The sequence below is a fragment of the Puma concolor genome, chromosome B1 (genome assembly GCF_028749965.1).
Source record: "Puma concolor isolate L17-30 chromosome B1, mPumCon1.1.hap2, whole genome shotgun sequence".
Taxonomy (NCBI): domain Eukaryota; kingdom Metazoa; phylum Chordata; class Mammalia; order Carnivora; family Felidae; genus Puma; species Puma concolor.
The window spans coordinates 100,889,483-100,914,882 of record NC_141670.1 but is presented as its reverse complement, the minus strand read 5'-3'; the positions used below and the strand labels follow the sequence as shown (position 1 = coordinate 100,914,882).

The 25,400-nt window shown below is 37.7% G+C and overlaps 1 protein-coding gene and 1 long non-coding RNA gene across 3 annotated transcripts in view; one reads left to right on the top strand and one right to left on the bottom strand.

The window, feature by feature from the left end:
• Positions 1-7,982, top strand: part of LOC147581773 (uncharacterized) — a 67,809-nt gene extending 59,827 nt beyond the window's left edge. Inside the window, exon 4 of the long non-coding RNA XR_015249759.1 lies at positions 7,218-7,982. This is a non-coding gene — a long non-coding RNA (uncharacterized LOC147581773). The remainder of the gene's footprint in view (positions 1-7,217) is intronic.
• Positions 7,983-14,396: 6,414 nt separating this feature from the next.
• The window catches only part of ANKRD50 (ankyrin repeat domain 50), a 33,105-nt gene continuing 22,101 nt past the window's right edge, over positions 14,397-25,400 (bottom strand). For both annotated transcript variants that reach the window (XM_025921804.2, XM_086704264.1), the window contains 3 exons: positions 24,576-24,805; positions 19,124-22,674; positions 14,397-17,522 (listed from right to left, as the gene is read on the bottom strand). In XM_025921804.2, coding sequence (XP_025777589.1) covers positions 19,127-22,674; positions 24,576-24,805 — 3,778 coding nt within the window. In that variant the 3' untranslated portion in view covers positions 14,397-17,522; positions 19,124-19,126. The remainder of the gene's footprint in view (positions 17,523-19,123; positions 22,675-24,575; positions 24,806-25,400) is intronic.

The following is a 25,400-nucleotide window of genomic DNA, read 5'->3' as shown; positions in this document are numbered from 1 at the left end:
CCTGTGGGTTGGGAGAGCACAAATGCAGGTCAGTCTTTCAACAGTGAGCTCTGTGAGAAGCTCCATGCCAGGGTTCCTCTTTTTCTTTCTTTTTTCTTTTTTTCTTTTAATTTTTTTTTTGATGTTTATTTATTTTTGAGACAGAGAGACACAGCATGAATGAGGGAGGGTCAGAGAGAGAGGGAGACGCAGAATCCCAAGCAGGCTCCAGGCTCTGGGCTGTCAGCAAAAAGCCTGACCCGGGGCTCAAACTAACAGACCTTGAGATCATGACCTGAGCCGAAGTCGGAAGCTCAACCGACTGAGCCACTCAGGTGCCCTGGGTTCCTCTTTTTCTTATGACCTTTCTGTCTATAATTTGATGTAAAGAATTCATAGGGCTATATGGCCCCTGTAAAAGGCTAATGACAACTGCATATGCACATCAAGGGAAGGTTCTTCTCATGAAAAAAATTAGAGCTTTTACTACAAATAAAAGAATACTGAAATCCTAGCCCTGGTCCTGTCCCTTTCTCTCCATTCTAGTTTTTAAATAATTTTTTTACGGACAATGACAGGGACCACATGTGGTATTATTGGTCAATGTATTTTTTTTTTAAGTTTATTTATTCTGAAAGAGTGAACAAGTGGGAGAGGAGCAGAGAGAGAGGGAGAGAAAGAATCCCAAGCAGGTTCTTCATTGTCAGTGTGGAGCCCAAGGTGGGGCTCGAACTCATTAACTGTAAGATAGAGACCTGAGCTGAAGTCAGATGCTTAACTGACTTAGCCACCCAGGCACCCCTGGTCAATGTAGTTCGAAGGACATCTCTTTTTCTCAAAACTTAGTGGAAAGTGCCTTCATCCAATAAAGGTAAGATGAGAAGGAGAAGCCAGCATTGTTCATTTGACCCACATTACAATTTTTATTGTCCTTCAGCTTCTTTTTTTTCAAATTGTAATATGTGAGAAATCAAATACAACTACAAATCTTTCAACACTATTTTCATTACAGATTGTTCTCAAATATGGCTATTTTGCTTATGACATGAAATTTCAGAAAACTCTTCCAGAAATTCATTTGTGAGACCAAATGCCATCCCTTTGATATCTAGTTTCTACAAGGCACACACAGTCTTTATGGGAAATCCCAAATAAATCACAGGTTCCCACTGGAGGACATAACTCACAGTTTCATTTTCCTAAGTAGAATATTTCAGAGTATTTATTAGTCTTTGAAGAGAAAGCTTGTTGGTAATGTTAATTTGGCTTTTAATTTGCTTTTATCTATTTCTTATTTACTGCTGCTTACCTTCATTACTAACGGGGTAGGCATCAGGTATAAAATTTTATGCTACCTCTAGTTGCTAAATCCAAGCATGTAGCTATATCCACTACACTTAATCCTGATTACTAAGGAAGAAAAAAAAAGTCTGCACCCAAAACCCCATTTAGCTGTTTTCACGGAATTAACTTGCCCCAAGAAATCTATGAGCCAGCAATCAGTCAGCATTTTGCGAAGGAATGTGCTATTCATTTAAACTAGCAACCTACACTGAACATCCATGGGCTGTGTCTATGGTCTTAGTCATAATACCAGAGAAAAGCAGAACAGCTCGTGTGACGCAAGAGTTAAGTCGGAGCTATTCACGCTAAAGCAGATCAATGACAAGAGTTCTAAATGAATGAAGAAGGAATAGTTATTTGATTGAAGTCAGTTAACGTAGAGTATCATTTGCTAAACTTAGCAAGTCAGGTGGGAAAAAAAGGCAACTGGCACCTGTCCCGTGCCTCAACAGGTGTGTTACGTGAGTCAGCTCCTTTAATCTTCACCACCTTGCAGCGAAGGCATTATTATCTCCATTTTGTGAAAAGGAAACTGAAGCTAGCAGGGGTGAAGTCATTTGCTGGGAAATGGTAGATGTTGGATATGAAATGAACTCTGACTAAAAGAGTTTACACCTTATCCGTGGCCTGCTGCCCAGGCAGGAAACCTGTCTGGCATCCTTCACTAATTCATGGGGCTGCAAACAGGGCACACTGAAGAGGTGCTGTACTGGGTCATCGTGGGGTAGTTCCAGCTGGTGGACAAATCGACAAATGGGCCCACTTAATGTACAGGGGAGAAGATTGAATGGGCCCCTAATGAATAAACAATATTTTAAAATATTGACCTGGAAAATGAGTATTAAATTATCCCATTTCGTTGGCCTTTCTTTTTGAATTGGGAATACATTCAGTTGGTAAATAAATAAGAGCTGTCCAGTGTTAAGTGGGCATCTACCTTGGCCCCGAGGGCCCGGTGCCCATCTTCTTCCTCCCATATGTGAACTGTTGTTTATGCAGGTCTTACTGCCATCATTCTTATGCAAAAGGTAGCATAAGATACACATCGTTGGGCACCAAGCTTTTTTCCCATGACAACATGTGGTGGGGCTTTCTCAGTGTTAGTGCCTGGTGAAGCTTCCCCACTCGCATTTGCCAGTTGTACTGCTGCAATGCATAGGTACACAAGGATGTATTTAATGAGTCTCCTTCCTATTGATGGACATGCTTTTCAAATTTCTTGCCATCTCAATTTTTGTTTCTTTACCGTGTGTCCATTTTTGTCTCTTTCAGTGAATTAACTTGTACCTTCTTCGTTTCAAACATGTCCAGGCCGATCTGTAGGTAAACTCTCCAAGTGGGATTTCCAGATCAAAGAGAAAATGAATTTGCGATTTTATTACCTAGCAAGTAAATCGCTTCCAGAGGAATTGTAGCAGCCTGTATGCCCTTTTGCAGTGTAGGAGCATGCCTGTTCTCTCGTGGACTTTCAGAAAAGAAGTTTTTAAACAATCAGATTTGGGGATCTTTGTCTGATAGACATTTCTGATAGACAAAAATGTCATTTTTGTATACCTCTTCCACTGTATGTTGCCCTTGGTTGTTGTTTGCATATGTGAAAACTGCTGGAAATACGTGTTGATTGTATACCTCACTGCTTTATTGAAATCTTTAGTTGCTTATGGTGGTTTTTCTGGTGATTCACTGGGACTTTTCCAAGTATATGATGACAGTGTCTGCACAGAGTGATAGTGTCACCTTTCTTTACAAACTCAATCCTTGTTTTTTTTTTCTTTTCTAATTGTAATGGCTACTAACTTCAGAACAATGTTAAATAATAATGGTGATAATGAATTTTCTTGATTTAACCTTGACGTCAGTCGGCTGTATCTCCTCTTCTTTATTAAGCACAAAATGATTTTTTTGCTGAGGAGTAAATTGTATCCTGTTTCTATAGTGTTTTTATCAAGAACTATTGTTGTGATTCATTAAATGTCTTTTGAGAATCCATGAAGGATATATATATTTCTCTTTAGGTATGTAATTAAAAGAACTGCTATATTAATAGCTTTCCCAATATTCAACTGTGCTTGAATTCCAGGAGTAACCCACTGGTCATGATAAAATATTTTTTAATGTAGTGTTGGCTTCTGGTTGCTGATATTCAGGGTTTTTTTTAATAAAAAATGATAAGCTAATTAGGTCTATGGGTCCATTATTTTCTTTTTCATGTCATTTTTGCCATGTTTTGTACCAATTTACACAGGAAGTCCTCATTTTGCACTGTAGTGTGAAACTGTAAAAATGACCATGCCCCCTAAAACCATGCAAAGGGGTCTTAATAACCTTTGAAATCTGGGCAGACGTTTCCCAGCAGCACCCATAGTTGTGCTGTTTCACCAAATAACGTTAATCAATTCATGCCAACTCCTAAGACAATGAAACCAACTTTTACCGGCAGTCAAGTTCAGTCTCCTCATAATCACTGTATATAGTTTCAACCATAGTGGCTTCCTGTCCTCAGCACATTTTAACTAAAAGATGTTGAAACAACTTTGGTTTGCTTTTTTTATATTTAAGAAACTTTGCTGACATGGTTTGCACTGTAACTTCATGGAGACTTGGATCTCACCTTATCTTTGCTTTGCTGTTGCTATGTTTCCTTTTTTTTTAATTTTAGAGAGAAAGAGGCAGGTGGGGGAGGGGTAGATGGAAAGAAGAGAGAGAGAGAGAGAATCCCAAACTGCAGAGCCCGAAGTGGGGCTTGATCCCATGACCCTGGGGTCATGACCTGAATGGAAATCAAGAGTCAGACTCTCAACTGATGAGCCATACAGGCACCCCTGTTGCTCCTTTTAAATCTTCTCTTGTATCCAATTCTACTGCAGCATCATCAATTGTCATGTCTTTGCTACACTTAAACCTTTGTTGGCCAATTTCCTCTTTCAATATTCCATTCTTGTAAAACGATACATGGGTTTGTCATTGGGAAAACAAGAAACAACACGATCTCATGTTTTGCTCTCTGTGCGTAAAGCGAATGACAGATACTCAATGACCCGTCACCAATAGACTTTGAAAGAGGTGACATGATGGACACTGGTCATAATTCACATCTGTTATGTACACAGTGATTTGTGGACAGAAAGCCAGCAGTGAAGTGTTTACTTTATGCAATTACTCATGGTTAATACATCATGGTTACTGAAATTTGAACCCTGTTGTTGAGGGACTAGTGTTATTTAACAAAACTATAATAACAAGTTCATGCATTATGAAGATTGCATACAAAGTGTCTGAAAAGTGGTTTTTTCCACAGTGTTTTAGAACAGTTTTAAAGACATTCAAATTTTCAGCCCTGTCTCAGAATTCTCCGGTAAAATGATCTATTCTTGCTTCTTTTTTTTTTTTTTTCCTGCCCCAAGATAGCTATATTTCTTCTGTGGAAATAAGATGTTTAGAGTTTTAAAAATCTTATCTGGGGTCAGTAGTGGTCAATTATATTTTCTAAGAAAATGATCATTTTTCTTCAAGGTTTTCAAATTTATCTGAGTAGCATGAAATAGATAGATCTCAATGTATGCACCAAATAAGGTGGGTTACCTCAGGTTGATCTTTCACCTTAAAAAAGTATGTTTTTGCTTCATTCTTCTGTTATCTGAGTTCTGCTGCTATCGGGCCGTCTTGCTGTCCCCCTTCCCCTGAAACAATATTTGCTGCCCTTCATCCCAAGAAGCTTAGAAGGTACTCTTACCTGATCACAGCACACCCTCCCCTTTTATTTGAATCTGTGGATTATGTCTGTCTTCTGATTTCACTGAAAGTGAGGCATACAGGTTTTATTAATGTCCATCTTGTTAGTCTTGCATAAAATCCAGAAAGACAAAGAGAAATTCTACCTTGCCTTCATGTTTATACTAGAAGTAGTCACTGGCTTTTCAACACAAAGCTAAACAATTCTTTTTTGATATGTACATTTGGCTCAGTAAAGTTGGAGTTCTTAAAACTAAATTACTTGTGAATTCTTTTGTCATGGTAGCTGCCAGGGGCTTGGTTTGTGGGAAAAGTGTGATTATTAAGGGAGAGTTTGATAATGTGGTTTTTGGGGGATGATGGAACTGTTCTGTATCCTGATTGTAGCAGTGGTTATATAAATCCATGTCTGTGATAAAATTTCAGAGAACTATTAAAAAATGAAAAAAAAAAAAAAAAAAACCACGGGGAATACAAATAAGGCCTGTGGGTTTTTTTTTTTTTTTTTAAGTATTTTTCAAAGTCAGTTTCCTGGTTTTAGTAAGTGTACTATGATTATGTAATATCACTGGGAGAATCCAGGTGAAGAGTACACAAAAACCCTAAATCATTTTTGCAAGTAAAATAAAAAGTTTGCTCACATTTGAGCAAATTTTTGCTCTAATTCTTAGATCTATTTCTTCCTATAGAAACTTAGACCTTTCAGATATTTAGATATACCACAAATAGGTAGTAAGAAACCCAATAATATTGTTTAGTCTATGCACATTCAAGACTCAAATGTGTTTCATTATGTCATGGTTGTATTTTCATATAACATGGTTACTTTCACTTGAAAAATTGGATAAAAAATTTCTCAAAACTGGGATATGTATGACTGATTTCTATGCTGATCTTCAATGGGAAAACAGAGGCATCTCTGTTCAGTAGTGTGATAGGTTAAAGAAGGAAATATGATCCACTTTTCTTTGAAATAATCAAATTTCACTGTGCATTCTCTTATGGGGAAAGAAGAATGTCAGAATAATTAATACAAAAAGTGAAATGTAAAATCTTAGAGGTTGATGTGGGAAACCTGGGAATGGGAAACCATTCTGCTTGGATTAAGATCTGTCACATGATTGAGATTAATTTTTCTGTGTCAGTTCATTAAAGGAGGAAGTTGAACTAGATGGCCCAAGGCAGCACTTTACAAAGTGTGGCCAGTTTTCAGATAATACTGAGAAGCTGCTAAGGTGGCTGGCTGGGTTTGGAAAGCCACCAATCCAAGATAAATTTTACATCAGAAATGATTGTTTTAAGCAGGACTGTAACACTATCCATTGCAGAAATAGTGATATCCCTATCTGACAACCGATTGAAAAAGTGAGAGTTCTTAAACCAACTCGTAAATTCATTTTCAGACCTTAGGGAAATAGTTTTTCTTAATTATAATTGCTTTTTATCCATTGGAAATTCTGGATCACCTTCAATCTTTATTCTTAAACATTCCCCTATGAGTATATTTGACTGAAATATATCTTAAATAGCAGCTTTAGTGCCATGAAGTCAAAATTTTCTTTGAGATTTTCTGAAGTACATCATTATCATGAAGGAATTCATTACTCAAGATCTGAATAGGGTCACTACAAAAAAAAAAAGGAGGAAATACTTCTGATAAAGCCTCTATTTGACTTTATAAATAATAACACATTTCTTTATTGTAAGCTTTATTTTATATTCTCTCTAGCTTTTCATTTAGTTTAAAAATGACTGACCAATGTTTTTCTTTCCCTTAAAATATATCTTTTAAATTGTTTACCACCTCCATGGGGTAACTACTTGAAGTTTTTACTCTCTTTTCAATCTATATTGGCATGTACTTCAGTAAAAAAGGGAAAAAAATATTTTTCTTTAATGCTAATTAAAGACTCCTTTTTTTTTTTTCCTTAACACTAGTTCTTACCCTGAAGCCATTGACATGTTTTTAAACTATTCCTCGGAATATTCCTGAGAGACACATTACAGGAGAACCAAATACAGGCAGATGACTAGGGGGACATTGCCCACACTTGCCCCTCTTCTCTCACAAAGGTTAAGGGTGTCACTCTGGGCACTGTCATCGCCGCCCTGTGACAAGGGCTGGAACCTACAATGACTGAGTTTGGTTTCTTTTCTTCCAGGAAGTACCTGTGAGTTTGGACAGAGAAGATGCCTATATCAGACAGAGTAAGGTTTGATGGGGTAAATATTTAGCATGTGGCCAAGCATGATGTGGCCACAGTGGGCTTCTCCCTTCTCCTGAAAGGCCTCGACACTACTAAGACAGTAGTAGGGTCGAGGCTAAGAAAGGCCTCGACACTACTCTGGGAATACCAAAGGACAGCTTGTTGAGTGAAGTGTAAGTATCCAGTCACTAAGGCAGTGACATGAAGCTGATCTCTTGATTGAGTCCCAAACAGCTCTGCCTGATCTCCACATGTTCTCTCATCTTCTTCATAAATACATTTATATAATTCTTCAAGTTCCACCAAATAGACGGAGACACACACTGACAAAAAGATCCATCCAGTTCTTGGTGTTGTCAGCCTGCCCATCACATTCCAGCAACAAACGACCTTCGGGGTCTGAGGACACCTCCCAACAGTAGCACCAGCTTCGCTGCCTTGTTCCCTCTGAACCTACAAAGCCTAAAGCTCTCAGCTTATTTTACCCTCTAGTCCCTTCGAACTTGAGTTCTAATGTCTTGGCCATTGGTTTCTCTCTTCATTTGATTTGAATCATACATGCAACTATCAATGTCTCTTTGTCCCCCTCAACTCATCCTCTGACCTTGTTGGTAGACAACTCCCCATGAATCCCTCATGTTTCTGCCCATCTTGTGACATCATTTGTCTGGAATATCTTTTCGAGGATGTTTGTGTAGCAAATAGCCTTGGAAATATAGTATTTCCCCTCAGTGCAGAGGGCAGATTTCTTTGCCGTCTAAGATAAACACAATGGCTTTCTCCCGAACAAAGTTTGGGCAAGTCTGCTAGCGGCACTTTAATAAGATGGAGGGTCCTAGGCTCATAGTTCCTTAGTTGTGCAGGTAGGGTCCTCCTGGGTCTGCTTCTGCATCATTCCCATAGAGCCTGGGGCAAGGAGAACCGATGCAAATGCGAAGCCCATGATGCCTGCTGTTCTATGAGTAATAAATGTCTTTGTCCCTGACCTAAAGTCTTGTGTCTTCTGCTCGTGTCTATGAAACTGCGGCATGCTGACTTGTGAGCTTGTAAGTGGGGTGAAGTGTGTGATGTTACAGTTCTCGATATGCTTCAGTTGACATAAGCACTGTGGCTAGCATTTTCTAGCTGGGGTTTCCTAGCATTTGTGTCCTTTTCCTAATTTCACCCTGATTCCCTCTTCAGAATTCTGTATTCCCTATTGGATGCTATCTGAGGAATATAATTTGATGTTCTGTCCTCTCCCACCTAAGAGATGGGAGCATAACCCAAGCTAAACTTGCTGAAACTTAAACAGAATGACAGAAACAATGAAAACAATTAGCATTCTTTATCCCAGCTCCCTAAACAAATACTTCCTGCTATTTCTGAATATCCTTTTCCTAAAATCTATACATAACCTGAACTCTGCCTGTGTCCTAACCAGTTTTGTGACACTTCCCATGAATTTTGTGAATTTCTAATATTTGCCACATACATTTCCTTTGGCTTGAGTTACTTCTGTCTCCTTCAACCAAAGATTTCTAGAATAAGCAGCCTGGGTCTAGCACCCTGGAAGTCATAATGTGTTTCATATGTGTGCGGATTGCCTTTTCACACAAGATGGTTACCCTTCACTACAGTTTGGGATTTGGAAACAAGACAATATTAGACACATAAATAAAAAGAATAAAGGACTCTAAATTTCTAGATTTTGTAGATCTTTTCTCTGTCTACAAACTTATTTCAAAGCATTAATTTAGTATCTACTGAGCACCTCCTTTATACAAAAACTGCTAGGAATATGGCAGTGAACAAAAGAGAAAACGTCTCTTTCCTCATAGAGTTTACTATCTTATTCTATTCTATATCCTATTTTTACTCTTTCTTTAAAAAGAGGCTGTTAAAATATAAATCCCTTGTGGGCATAAACCTCGTGTGTTTTTTTGTTTATCACTTTTATTGGTGACTAGTTATTAAGTGTCCGACAAATATTTACTGACTAAATACACAAATCTCACTTCCAATGAGAAGTTGCTAACACTGAAACATCTGCATTTTTGGTCACAAATAATTGCCCAAGACAAAGACTAAGAGCATTAGAACCCAAAGGGATGAAGGGGTAAATAAAGTTCTCTTTGTATTTAAATGAGGGCAATTTAAAGGTCTTAAGTTAGTACCAGTTTGACAAATTCTCAACGTCTGATGGACACTGAAAGCCATTCTTTATTAAATAAGAATTTGCTAGAAACTAAATATGATTACTATTAAAGAGAACAAATAATAAGTATGAGAAATGCAAATAATAAAATAAATGGCATTTTTTTGCACAAATCAAATGAAATAGAATTCAGAACTTTAAGGCAAAACCATAGTCTTCATTAATTAGTTCCTACAATCTCATCTTGCTTTCTCTTTTAGAGCCTCTATTTTTGTTTTAAGATCATATCTTCATTTGTCTTTCATTCTGGTACTCATTTTTTAACTTTTATGTCATCAGTTTTATTTCATTTTTAGTGGGCTTTTTTTTCCTCACACGTCCAACTGTTTTTATTGCAGCTTTCTATTAAAATCTACATCAAATGAATTATTACCAGGTCTCAGATCAGACGTGTGTTATTGTACCAGGAGAACTTCTGGTGGATTCTTAGAGAAAGGGTCAGGGAGTGACGTATCTGTGATGTGGAGCAGGGCTGACAGCCTACACTTCCCTTGTTGCTTCCCTGAAAACCACTGATAAAAGGTTTGCTACATAATTAAAGGACAAATGGATACGTTTTCTCGATTTTAGTGACAATTACTAAGTTCTTCTTAAAAGAATAAACTGAATTCAACTTAGCTGTCTCTGGTTACAAAGAGGTCAGGCCAGGCTATCAGCTAAAAGCAATCCAACAGTCAGCCACATATGTTCTAATAAATGTTGAATAATTGGCTTGTTTTTCTGTTATATTCAATACACGCTAAGTGAATGGAACAGATGGGAAAGCAGTGATAAGAGAATACATACTATTTTTTACTGAGTTTGATCACTCTTAGAGCTTGGGTAAGCTCAGTATGTTTTAACAAGTGGACCAAAATAGCAGAATTTAAATATTTCTCCCACAGCTGTTTCTGAATGAAAAGAAAGTGCCATGAAAGGAATAGTAACTGAATACTTACTATGTATGAGCTAACCCAAAAGATACAAAGATGAGTAAGACTCAATTCCTGTCTGAAAGAGGATTGCAGTGGGAGAAAAGGAGACAATATGTTTCACATAATGCAGAAAAAGAACCATAAAAGTATGAAATACGACAGTAATTTAAAAAGCACTTCTCTATGGTTGGGAGACTGGGACAAAGATCAATGTGAGCGGAGAAACAGCTCTGGAGGAGCATAGAGGGTTCTAGCAAAAGCAACTGAGTCTGTGGGGATTGGGGAGCAGAGGGTTTGGTGTGTGTCCAGTGGCAGGTGGGGGCGGGGGAAGGGAGTGGTAGCAGAAATGGAGGCAGCAGCAGCAGCAGCAGCAGCAGGAAAGACAGGTGAGAGAGAGTCTGTGCAAGGCTTTCTGTGCCATTCTATAAGACATGATAGATCTGGACGGTTTCCAGGAGCAAACCGTCCTCAGAGCAACGTTCTCAAAAGATCACTGGCGCCTACCTGAAGGACAGACCGCTGAGGAGACAGACTGAAGGCTGGCTGGAGTCTGTGACCAGAAGAGGGCCATGCTTTAAGAGATCCATCTCAGTTTGCATAGCTGACTTGTGAGCTTGTGAGAAGGCACAACACAGAGGAGAGGAGTGCTGGAGGGACTTCTGGCAGACCAGGTGAGGCCCTAAACAATGATGGTAGAGACAGGCACAAGAATAAGAATGTCTAGAGAGTTAAGAGTTAGAGTCCCCCGTTAAGGACTGCTTCCTGAGGCACCATGACTCTGCCGTGCATTTTCTAACCCATGTTTTAATTTTTTTTTTTTTAATTTTTTTTTCAACGTTTATTTTTGGGACAGAGAGAGACAGAGCATGAACAGGGGAGGGGCAGAGAGAGAGGGAGACACAGAATTGGAAACAGGCTCCAGGCTCTGAGCCATCAGCCCAGAGTCTGACGCGGGGCTCGAACTCACGGACCGCGAGATCGTGACCTGGCTGAAGTCGGACGCTTAACCGACTGCGCCACCCAGGCGCCCCCTAACCCATGTTTTAACAGGAATTCTTTAAAAGACTGTGGAGCGGGCCACTCGTCTCTTCACAATTTATTTTTGGGAAAGCAAAAGAGAACAAAACATTAGTCCATGCAAAGTTAAATTAACTTATTTTTTCCTGAAGGACGTCTCAGAGATGTGAATATGATAATATGCGTGTTGACTGCTCAAGAGAGGAGACTAGCACACGGCATTTGGGAAGCCTAGTAGAGCATTAAAATCTGTTTTAGACCTGGCCACACATTTTGGGAGCCAAGTGAGGTAACGTTACCTTGGAGTTTTAAACCTACGTGCCTGAGAGAGTCATGTGGGAAGTAGAAGCCCTCTTAGTGATTCAGCTGGGATGGGTATTTGGTTTTCTAATCAAACTATTGATTATTTAAAATTTCAGTCCCAACGCGTTGTATTTTAACTTAAAACGTATAGCAGGGCATCCCTTGGTGAATTTCTTGAGGAAGGACCAGAGGCTTTTCTGCCCAGAAGGGCTCCCTCGGGATTTTCATGTCCAATTCCATGTCTAAGCCATACCCATACAGCTCGTCTACAATATCCGATGTCAGTTTCTTTAAAGTAGAATGGAAAACTCTATTCACAGAAGAACAGAGCTGATATTTAGGTAAGAAAGTTGATGGCTATCGGTTTGGATATACTGAACATACAGTGTCTTTAAAATACACCTGTGGCTTATTCAGAAATGCATAAATTGCCTTTCCATAGGAGAATTAATCACAATTACAACATTTAAAAAAATATTTTTTAAATGTTTTATTTATTTTTGAGACAGAGAGAGACAGCATGAGCAGGGGAGGGTCAGAGAGAGAGGGAGACACAGAATCTGAAGCAGGCTCCAGGCTCTGAGCCATCAGCCCAGAGCCTGATGCAGGGCTCGAACTTACAGGTCATGAGATCATGACCTGAGCTGAAGTCAGACAATTAACCGACTGAGCCACCCAGGCGCCCCAGTAAGAGCATTTTTTTTTTTAATGTATACAAGTGTTTGTGCTTGTTGTGTCTACCTACTAAAATGTACTAATGGAGTTATTAAATTACAATCAAATCTCATAAAATCAAATGGTCTCATTTAACCTCTACCTTCACAATAAATATTATTTTCAGACACAGGAGGTTTATATTTAGATACGTGGTTATGGCCTAGATCTTGGTCAGGGTGATGGTCAAATAGATATGTTCGGTTTGTAAAAAATTATAGGACCATACCTTAAGATTTGCATATTTTCCTGTATAGGTTATCATTTAGTGTAAGTTTACAAACAAAATGGGAGGAATGTACATCAATTCTTTTGGGACCTATCATTAGATCACATTTCAACAAGTAGACCAAAAATAAGTAAAAGCTGTAAGTAAAACTTCTTCTAAACATTGCAAATATATTCATCTATGAATGTGTTTCTTGTTATCTAAATTTTGTCAGTATGGGTAATGATCGTGTACATTTAAGACTAGTAATCTAGGGGCACCTGGGTGTCTCCGTCGGTTAAATGTCTGACTCTTGGTTTCAGCTTAGGTCATGATCCCAACAGTTCCTGGGTTCAAACCCTGTGTAGGACTCTGCACTGACAGTGAGGAGTCTGCTTGGGGTTCTCTCTCCCTCTCTCTCTGCCCCTCCTTTTGTGCTCTCTCTCAAATATAAATTAACATTAAAAAGGAAACACTTAAAAAGAAGGAGTATATGTAAATATGCAGTAAGTTTCAAATGACTCCATTGTAATACTGGATAATTTTAATTTTACTATACTAGCAAGACGGGTAAGCAAGAGGCCCTATTCTGAAACAGGATTTAAAAAAAAATTTTTTTTTTAATGTTTTTATTTACTTTTGAGACAGAGAGAGACAGAGCATGAGCAGGGGAGAGAGAGGCAGAGAGAGAGGGAGACACAGAATCTGAAGCAGGCTCCAGACTCTGAGCTGTCAGCACAGAGCCCAACACGGGGCTCGAACTCACAGATTGAGACCATGACCTGAGCCGAAGTTGGACGCCTAACCGACTGAGCCACCCAGGCGCCCCATCCTGAAATAAGATTTAGTGCATGTATTTGCTTGATAATTGAAAATTTCCCCCAAATCCAGGAATCTAAGCCTTCAGAGTGTATATCACTATTAGTTGGAATCCTTCCAACTACTAGGGCAAAGGAATGGAAACCTTAGTCATTGCCAAGTTCTCACAGTGTATGTCTTTGGACCACCAGCTAGAAAACTCCATAAAAGTTTTAGTCAACCAGTCTGTTTTGAAATGCTTCTACGTTCATCACCCATTTGTGTTTAAGCATTGTTATTAAAAAGTTGAGTTAGATTCTTATTAATACAACACATTTAGAAAGAATGTATGGTAATTACTGCAAAACTCTATAATTATCATAAAATTGACAGATAATACCTAGCTGGCCTTTTCAGAAACCTCTCTTTCGAATAATATACTGTATGTATTTACACACACGCTCATACATGTACAGGATGTTGTGTTCTGGTAGGAAAAGCAGAACATGAAGCGATTCAACTTTACTGAGTGAAGAATACATAAAATTTATTTAGAAAACGAATGACCACACTTGCAATAAACTCCAAAATATCAAGTGTGAGATGGCCATACTGTTCTGATGATCACGGAGCACGCATGCACACAACTGATCAGGTTATGCAACCTCAGAGTCATGAAGCCAGACATGGGGAGGTTCAGCAGTTACATGGTGATCAGTCGGCGGGGGGGGGGAGAACACCAGGTCCTTACAGAAACTTTTCAGAGACATAAAATCTAGATCTTTTTGGTTTTCTACCTTCCTCTGTGAAGTTTTTACATCTTAGTTTTTTTCTTTTTTGGTAGAATGTTCCCAAATTCATTTTCTCCGTACTCCGTATTTATTTAAAATAAGCTAACAACTTAAAAGTAATAGTTGTTTCTACTGTAAACATGTCATGCACGTTCTGGTGGTTCAAGGGTAAAATTAAAACAAGATATCCTCTAGAGAGCAAATATATTTATTATGCACTTTCATATACATAGGGATTTTTGCTTAATATAATACAAGGAATAAAATAAAACTTTTACAATGTGAAATTCAATGTACATTTTAGGCTATTTACATACCCCAAACCAAGGAAACAATAAAAAGAAACCATTTGTCTGCAACTACATTTGCTGAGAAGTGTAAATGGAGCAACATTAAGCAAAACGAACATTCGCATAGCCAAACAATAATGAGAAAACTACTCCTGTTTCTAAGTAGTGACTTGTTTTTGGTAAGGACTCCAGTAGGGGTGGGGAGTGAGGAAGGAGGACAAAAGATACGGGCATCACCTTGCAGTACGTGGAGTGCCAGTCACTTTTCCTTCCAAAACCTTTCCTACACACATTCAGATTTTAATTTTTCATTACTGTTGTTGTTTTTGTTTTTTTTTTTTGTTTGTTTTTTTTTAAATCGCTTCCCTTATTATCAACTCATGACTTTTAGGGAATGGGCACAGGCGGAATGTTAAAAAGTTATAAGCACACGGCATCATATGCGTGTAGTGACGTCAGGTGATTTACAAAATTGAAGCATTTTGATGTTTAAAATAGCTCTTTAGGCATTTTAAGTTGGGGGGACTAGTTTTTACTCTTTTTAATGAAGCAAAAGCTGTTTTCAGTCATGCTGTTAAATCCCCAAAGAAACAAGTAGGCAAAGCAGGGTATCTCCAGCACTCTTATCATCCTTATCCTAACTAAAAACCTCTTCTGTCCTATTCCAAAACACAATGAATATAAAAACACCCAGAGGATTATTTACTTTTGAAAATCATATTTTTCCAACAGGTTCTCTTCCTACCAACTGTTTCAAGTGTACATAATATGGATACGAAAACATTTAGCTCTTTGAAAAACATAAATCCCTTATGTAATGAGTCATATCTTTGCCCTTTGGCCACAAGGTGCATTTTTGTAAAAAACAATAAAATTAAATAAATACAATTCCAATAATTCAAGGTTAATAGAAAAACTGGCAGCTTTCAGGGTTCTCTTTCTAAAGAAAAATACACCTAATAAGAAATTAGAGCTTCATCTTCTACAGTAATGTAAATGTACTGTATTTGAGATATGAGTAACATTGGTTCTAATAATAGTATGTATTCATATTTATCAATAGAATCATTAACACTTTTAAGGCTACTTTGCAAGAGTCCTATTAAGTGTATTTAATAAATGTCCCATAGGGACAAAAATTCAATACTTGAAACATTCACATTCGAGTTATCAATATTGCCATGTCACCTTGATATTGATTGACCTTATCTCCTATTCCTGATTATGACTATGACACAAACAGAATGTGTTTTGATGACTTTAAAAAATAAAAACAAAAGCCTCACACGAAGATTCAAGTGAGACACTTATCACAACTAATCACACGTTTCTATTCCTGTGAACAATGTATCCCATGTACCCTTCGTGTATGAAGAGGACAGTACTGACCTCTGTTATTAACTAAGACGTTTTCTAAAGGTTGTTTTTCCGGTAGTGGCAATGTTGTTGTGCTGAATCTCCAAATTCTCTTTCCTCATTTCTCTTTCTTATCAATAGCACATGGGAAACAGAATTTCTGGGCTTTCTAAAATTCACAAGGCTTATTCAAAGATCAGACTCAGAACCATGGCTTCTTAACAATAAATCCCAGCCTTTCCGGACATACACACGGCCCATCTAAGCCAGCTCCACTGGTTTAGTCCATCAAGAAGGCCAGGCCGTGGGTCCGATGGTCATCTGAGCCAGTCAACTTTGTGTTCCTTGTCACAGACTTCACCTTTAACCCTGCCATCCAGTTATCCTGTGAGCCAATTGTCCAAAGAAGAAAACAGGAAAGAGTATGTGGACAGAAAAGTGCAAATCCATCACTATCGTTTACCAAGTACCAGTAAAAAAAATACACACGTGCTATGACTGACAGGTTAATGGCGTCATCTGTGAAGGACGGCACATATTACACATTCATCAAAAATATTTATCCAATTAACCACTAAAATGGATTCCGCTGATTTTTGAGTTGGGGCTACTTGGGTCATGCAGTGATTTATAAGATAGAAAGGACTGAGAGAAAAGCCAGCATTAAAATCGACACTGGTAAATTATATTGTACTTAACTGGACAGTTGAGGTAAGTGTAGTCGATGAATTGTTCAGGGATCAAAAATCTACCCTCAGACAGGTGCATCTCCCTCTACGTACACACGCCCTGAGGCATGGCTTTGTCCCTGAGAATTTTTATGCCTCAGAAATGATAGTCTGTCTTCTTGGAGGTGGAATGACAAGCGAGTGGAAGGTGAAATTGCGTCCCAGTGAATGAAACAGAACTTTGTTCTGCCTATAGTGTGTTTTTTCCTCTATCTCTCTCCCTTTCATCCTTTCCTCTCTTTTTCTTTTTTTCATCTTTAGCCAGAGACCAGGAAGATTCTACTGGGAAATCCATATTTAAACTACCTAGAGCAGCTCCCTAAAATACTAGGATTATTTTCAAAAAATCTGTCAAGAAACCATTTTTCACTTCAGTGTGGCATTAAATAGAAACACATTTTCAACCAATGCCGAAGGTGTACTGAACATAAAATAGTTGCATGATTTATTTTATTGAGCAACATTTTTAAAGATACAAGAAACAAGCCATACACTACAACGATGCAAATGTGAAACAATATGCTTAAGTTTCATTTGCCACAAAAAGAAAAAAATAAAATAAATACAAAGGACACTGCCTTTTCGTATATATTTGATCATGGCACATGCACATTTATCAAATCTTAACTTAAAATACTTTACGCAAATTTTTTTTTCAGCTTTTATCAGGGAACTGCAGTATACATCTGCATTTTTTTCAAAAAAGTGCTTATTCTTATGTAGTGAATACAAAGCACACAAAATGAAATTTTTTAAGCACAGAGGGTTACATGGAGAAGGCAGCCTTACTATTTAGGCACATGACAGTAATTAAGGTAACTGTACTGCAGATATCACATTCTTCACTTTTTTTTTTTCAGCAAATCAACAGGCATTTTATGTTTTCATCCAGTAGCTGAAGAACCACTCCAATCACAATGTCTTCTGTTTCACAGAATAGGAAACTAATGCAAAAGTTAAAAAAAAAATTAATGTCTACATTATACTTATTATATAACTACATATAGTTTTAAGACCCTATATAATTATATATATTTATGTATTTACTATATAAAACATAAAGTGGACACATCTATTAGAGATTCATTATTTAATTTACAATCACTTTTAAAGAATCCACAAAATGTTTACCTTCATTAATGTGTTTTACTGTGTAATATATATGTATACTTTGCCTTTACAAAGTAAAGCACAAGATAGCACAAGAGTTAGAGGGTTGTACCATCAGAACTAAGTATTTTTAAAATAAGTCACATTGGAGAATGAACTAACTACTTTATACAAATTATTTCGGAATGAGATTTGACCAGTCATCCATCGATTCAGATTGAATGGTGTTTACTATTAGAAAGCACAGGAAATTTACAATTTATAATAATGTTTCACCTAAAATACCCCTAAAATATATCTCCAAAGACAAAAAAAAGAAAGCAAGAAAGAAAGCAAGAAAGAAAGAAAGAAAGGAAAAACAAACCAGAAAGACAAGGGATATTTCAGTTTGCTAAAGAGTACATTTTTTTTAAAGAATGAAAAATGATTAAGCAAAGTGGGATAAATATACTTGTAGTATAAAATAGCAAAGATTCCTAATGAAACCATTGGATTTATCTCTAATGAGAGAGATGTGCTTCTGAAAAAGTATCTATTATATAAAATTATGTATATATTTTCTTACTAAATTCCCCTATGTAATTAGTGAAGTGTCCATTGTGGTGGAAAGAAAAAAAAAAGTTTGTATTTAAATCTGATTTTATTTTGAGGTTTAAACATGTAATTCTTATGTGTAAATATAGTGGGCTCTAAATACCCTCTTGTGCATACATCCAACTTAACATCTTTCCTCACCTCTTCTTGGTGTGTGCAAATTTTATTTGGAAGATTCTTAAGAGATCTGCCATAGTAAAAATTACCTTTAGCTGATTAAATCTTTGACTTCTTCCAGGGTGAAAAAGGAAGGAAATTAACACTGACTACCTATCTACTAAGCACTACATATACTATCTTATTCAAACCAAAAAGTGAGTATTACAGAAATGGTCCTCTCCTCTCCTTCTATTGCCACCAAAGAATTTCTAAGAAGGGAAATGACTATGTAAGAAGAAATTCTTACTGAGATTCATAAGTAGTATATTCATTCATCCATTCACCTACTCAATACATTTTTACTGAAAAACTAATATAGGTCCAAACAGTATTCCAAGTACATGGAATATAGCAGAGAACAAACAGATAAAAACCCCTACCTTCACAGAACTTATATTTTAGTTGGGAAGAGACAAATAATAAACATAATAATAAATATATAACGTATGTGAAATAATAAGTTCTTTGGATAACAAAAAAAACCAGGAAAGGCAAAAAGAGAATGCTGGTGGTGTGGGGAAATTCAAATTCACAAGGGCACTAAGGGAAGGTGCTGCTGAGAGGATGTCATCTGAACTGATTAGGCGAGGGAACTGGCCACATGACTATTAGGGAAAAGAGTATCCTCAGTAGAGGGAACCATACTTTTGATATTTTATTCTTTATGTTGATGAAATGTTACCTTTTATAATGGTGTTTCCTTTTTATAGTTGAAGCTAGGGTCAGAACCCTCGATCTGAAGCTTCAGGGCTTGTTTAAGGCTTAACTCCGTCTCTGAGGAAGGATATCCCTCTAACACTTCCTGATGCCCTCTGTCTTGTATTGTCCGTGGGACTGAAACCCTACCAAGAAAAACCTGGTTGCTCTGAAGATGATAATTGGGATTTGTCATTATTCCATTTCTCTTCTTCTGCTCCCCACTTTGTTGATGAATAAGAAATTGCTGTTGAGATCGACCAATTTCTTGCTGAGTTGAAGGTACCATAATTTTGCACTGAGATTCTGCTGGCGTCTGTTTAGGGGGTGCATTAGTACCAGATTTGGCTGTAGGTCCTCTTTTATCAAACTGAGTCATTTCATACTCTAAAACCTTTGGCTGTGAAGAATTATTTTGTTTAGCCTTTTTTCCAGCTGCCCCCGATTTGCTGGAATTTTCTGACTTCCCCCCTTTATTTGTTTTAGTTGACTTCAAACTGGGTTTTACTTGACTCCACTCAAATTCACTACTCGGTGAATTATGGCTCTGTCCCAGGGACTGTGTTGTGGAAGACGGGGAAACGATGGACTGTCGACTTCTACTGCGCGGCAATGAATGCTGCTGAATTTGTTCTGTAAATGACAGGTTATGAAAGCTATCAATTGGCACTGTTTGGGCTGTTGCTGTAGATGAAGTAGTTCTCAAAGATGAGTTTTTTGAGCTTTTCAGGGAATTATTTGACAATGACGACTTCTGACGATCGACTGTAGAATCTGGAGATTCCGAAGGAGAACTGAATGCATGAGCTGGCCCATTAGGTAAACCACGCAGTGAAGGCTGCACATCCCCTCCACCAGTACTGCCAGAACTATTTGATTTAATTGTTAATGACTGCATTTTTGAAGACGCCGATTGTAGAGGTTTTTGCTCCATTGTATGAACAGGAGACGGGGAACAGCCATTCAAAGTAGATGCACCATATTTTTCTAATAATTTAATTATTTGAGAATGTCCGTTTTTGGCTGCAACCCGCATAGCAGTGCGTCCAAATTGATCGGCATGGTTTGGATCAGCACCGTGCTCTAACAAAACCTGCACAACATCAATGTGCCCTTCCTGGGCTGCAATACAGAGGGCAGTCGCACCTTGATTGCACGTATGGTCAACTATGGCACCATGCTCAATCAGAAGCTGAACCACTTTTACGTGGCCCTGCCAAGCTGCAGACTGCAAGGCAGACCGCTTTTCATTGTCTGCAGCGTTGATGTCAGCATGGTAGGTTATCAGAACCTGCACCATTTCCAAATGGCCTTGCCAGCAGGAAACATGAAGTGCTGTCCTTCCTTCGGCATCGCTTGCTTCTACATTTGCACCGTTTTCTAAAAAATACTCAGCCATCGTAAGCTGGTTTTCTAAGGCCAAAATATAAAGTGTAGGCCTACCATCAGCATCTTTGTAGTTAACGTCAGCTCCGTGGCTAAAAAGTAATTCAACAATGTCCCTATGCCCTTCTAACGCAGCAACACGCAGCGCATTTCTTCCATCATAACCTCTCTGATCAACGTTGGATTTATTTTCCAATAAGATTTGAACACAATCATAATGACCCTCTTGCGAAGCTAGTATGAAAGGTATTCGTCCATCGTTATCGATCTCATTTGTTCTAGCACCTTGTTCAATAAGTGCTTCACATATTAATCTGTGACCTTCAAAAGCTGCCATATGCAAAGGTGTCCATCCAGCATCATCTCTGTGATTTTCATCTAACCCTCTATCCAGTAAGGTACGTACTACCTCCACATTTCCTTGGGCTGAAGCTATGCTGAGGACTGTCCTGCCCTCACTGTCAATGCTATCCACTGCTGCACCCCAAAACAAAAGTGTGTTTACAACTGACGCATGGCCCATAGAAGCTGCTGCTAGGAGGGGTGTGCGACCGTTGTTATCTGTATGGTCTACATCTGCTCCCCCTTCTAGAAGCAAGTCAACCACATCGACATGTCCTTCATAAGCAGCTACCAGCAACGGAGTCATGCCATCTTTATCACAATGATCTACTTCAGCACCTCGGTCAATTAAAAGACTGACAACCGATGCATGTCCTTTACTTGCAGGCACACAAAGTGCAGCTACAGAGAGAGCGGTCCTGCCGTCGACATCCTCATGATTCACTTCTGCTCCGTGGTCCAGCAGGTGTTCCACAATTTCTCTATGTCCCATGTAGGCTGCTGCTATCAATGCAGTTCGACCTTCATTATCAGCTTTGTTGACTTCAGCACCATGTTGTAGCAAATTCAGTACAATATCCTCGTGACCTCCCCACGCTGCTGCTCTCAAGGCTGTTCGGCTATCAGCATCTGCACAATCCACTTTTACGCCAGCATAAAGTAGTGCAGAAACTACCTCCGTATGGCCACCCCAAGCAGCAGATCTTAATGCTGTCCAACCATCTTGATCAGTATGATTAATGTTTGCTCCACACCCGATCAAACAATTAACCACCTTGGTATGTCCTTGTCTAGCAGCTAGGGTAAGTGGTGTATGTCCATGAGCATCTTCTATCTCTAAATCTGCTCCCCTGGAGACAAGTAAATTCACGACATCAAGATTGCCACTGTATGCAGCATTAGCCAATAATGTTCTCCCATTTGAATCACATTGATTTACTGAAGCTCCATTATCTAATAATGTCCGAATGGAATCCTCTCTTTCTAAGGCTTGTCGGACTATGCATGATGTGCGGTCATCTTCACTGTTGACGTGCGCACCAGCTTTAACCAACAGCTGTAGCACTTCTTGTTCCTTGGGTATTAAAGTAGACAGAGAATCTCTGACAGGTGTACCATTCCATATCATCCAGAGAGCTAACTCAGCTGTCTCTAACTGCAAGTTTGAATTAATTAAATGCAATGCAAATTCTTGTGCTTCCAATGGTGTTAAATTCTTGGCTTGACAGGTATAACTCATAGCCAACATTCTGTGTCCTTCTGCTGCATTACATAAATACTTCTGAGTGCAGTGTTTCACATCCAGAAGCCACTCTGCAAAACTATAGTGAAACAGTATTTTAGTATTTCCTAGTCCATCAACAAGAAGTTTGGAGAGGACATCTAACTTACGTTGAAAGTCTTCCAAGGTTAATGACATATTTTTAGTCCAGACTGCATGATACAATTCTGTTATGGTCAAAGGCCGGCAGGCTGCAAGAATCACATTCAAAATGGGCTGGACTTTTGCAAACTGTTTTCTTACAAAAAGTCTCTGACACAGCCAGAGATACAGACCATTAAGAGTTCCTGGGATGTCACGAATCTCTCTTAACATAATGAAATTTTCTACAACTCCGTCTAGAACTCGTTCTAGATAAAGAAAGCATCCACTGCTTTTAATGTGAAGTTGATTTAACATCTCTGCAGTTTCTTTAGTGAGATGTTGTCGCAAAGCTTCTTCTTGATCTAAACGATGAAGGATGTACTGCTGAACATCCTTAACGATGTATGCCTTCCGAAGGTCATCTAAACTTATTTTTCGAAAACCTACAGAGAGAAAAAAGTCGGTGTCATCAGTTGAAAATGATCACAGAAGTTGCCATATATTCAAAGAGGATATCTTCAATACATAATAAACTAATAAGCAAATAAATAGATAACGAATCAATTAATACCAATAAATTAACACCTATGAGTATACAAATCAGTTCTCTTTTCCCTCTGTAAACACATTAAAGGTAGATAAATTATTTCATTTTTCTGTCTACGAATGCAACTGTTTCTTATTCTTTTAGTGGCTCAGAGCTCCGCTCAACTTTAGTGATAAGGGGTACTAAACTCAGCATTAGGACAGTCTTACATGCGTATCCATAAAAGCACCTTGGTGAGATTTTCTGAAGTCCCAAATGACCAGGAAAAAAAGTTGCCAGACAAAACCAACAATACTTGTTTGTTTTTATAAGCTGATTTTTTCACATGAAAAATGTATATATTTCCATCCACATACCTGAATATACGCTAGCTTTACTTATGGGACTGAATATTTACATCCAATTAGAGTATCACCTGTCACTGCCTTTAAATTACCACTGTAAATGTACTTTCATAAATAATACATATAAAATGCTTATGATTTGGAAAACAAAGCTCTTTCACCTCTAAATGCTTTATAATATGAATTTAGATAGAATAAATTTTTTTAAATGCTTATTGATTTTTGAGAGAGACATGCACACATGGAGGCGGGACAGAGAGAGGGACAGAGAGAGTCCCAAGCACACTTTGTGCTGTCAATGCAGAGCCCGATGCAGGGCTTGAACCCATGAATCATGAGACCATGCCCTGAGCAGAAATCAAGAGTCTGACACTTAAGTGACTGAGCCATCCAGGTGCTCCTGGATAGAATAAATTATAAAGTTCATCATTCATGATAGTTATCTGTTCATTTAAACAGAACTAAGAATATCTGTTAATCAGTAATCTGAATATCCTGAGTTAAAGTTACTGAAAATAATTGCTTTTTTAAAATTGCAACTTCTAAACCCTATACATGTAATTCCCTTAGTATGAATACGCACAATTTAATACATTGGTATCACAACACTTTTAGCCATTTTTTTTTTATAAGAAAAGGCTGAAAAATGCTCAAAATTTTTAGGGGAATAAAAACATGATTTACTGAAATGTTGGACCATGTGTCTGTGGAACCACTTTTGTATTCTTACTGAAAATATTTCTTAGGGATGGAACTTCTCAGTGCTGGTGACAGAATGCAGTGATAGGATGTGTGCCAATATTATAAACTGATGTTCACTGCAATTATTTATTATCCTGAAGAATCTGTGAGAACAGGGACTAGTTCTGTTAAATCCTCAGATATGAGTAGATGAAACTTACTTAGAGCCAGTAAAACTCTTAATGTTCCTTCCCTGTAGTGATACACTCGCAAATTCAATTCTGAATACATACATTTCAATTCAAAACCCATATATTTCAACTTAAAACATTAGCAAAAAGCAGAAAGAAATGTATAGGACATATACAAGGAAAACTGAAAAAAGATCTAAGAAAAAAAGTTGAATAAAGAAAAAATATGCTATGTTCATGGATGGAAAGAAAGTGTATATTTCAAACTTCTCCTAAATTAAAAGTTTTAACCAAACTTAATAATTCTTTGGTTTATATCATTAATAGTTCCAATTTTTAAAAGTATGCTATTAAAGTCAATCTAGAGGAATAAAGGTAAAAATATGATTTAGAATAATAACATTGGTGACAAAGAGGGCTGGGAAATAACTGAACAACAACAACAACAAAAAAAATAGAAATACTAAATCGATGTGGCATTTGCACCAAATGCCAACAGATAGTTTAGAAGACATGACACACGGTTTAGAAACAGATTATTAACACACAGAAAGTACACACAAGGCATTAATTACACTTACCAGTAAACATTTTAGTAACAGCCTTACTCTGTTTTCGGGCAGAACACAGAAGCAATAGCCATGGTGGAAAGAACTCATGGTGACCAGCTAAGAGCTCCGCGACAGTTCCAGATAAGCTGGTAGATGTTTGTTCACCTTCGGTAATGTTACACCCTTCATCCACAGAGTCAACAAGTAGATACAGGCTTTGTTGGGGAGGCTTCATTCCCAAAAGAGGGAGTAGAACACACCTGTAAAATACATCTGTATGAGCATTCTCAATATTACTGGCTACAATGTTATTAAGACTTATCATTCAAATATTAATAATATAGATTATAAATGTTTTAAGAAGAAATAAATTTAGGCTTTAGAATAAAAATATTGTGTAAGTTTCAGTTCCTTACTTTAAGAATACTAGTCCCAAATAGTTCACATTTTCAGTAACAAAATTTTCCACAATAAAGGGTGTGCATGAGTGTGTGTGTGTCTATGTGTGTATTAGTAAGTCAGCATAATTAAGGGGAAGGATAGTAGGAACTTTAGGAAACTAGATTTCAATACTCCTTTCCTGATTTTTTAAATCACCAATAAAAAGCTTGAGTTGCTTATAACCAAGTTAAAATGTGTTGCAAAGGAAAAAGAAAACAACTTTGGGGATCACTTTAATAAAAAGAAAATACCAAGGGTCCTACAGAATTTAGAAATGTTTTATCATCATTTCTCTTACAAAATGACTGCAGACTATACTAGCTTGTCACATATACATTTTATTTTAAAAGATCGTATAAAGATAAATTACTATAACCTAGGTCCCATTTGATATATGTTCAAATTTCAATGTAA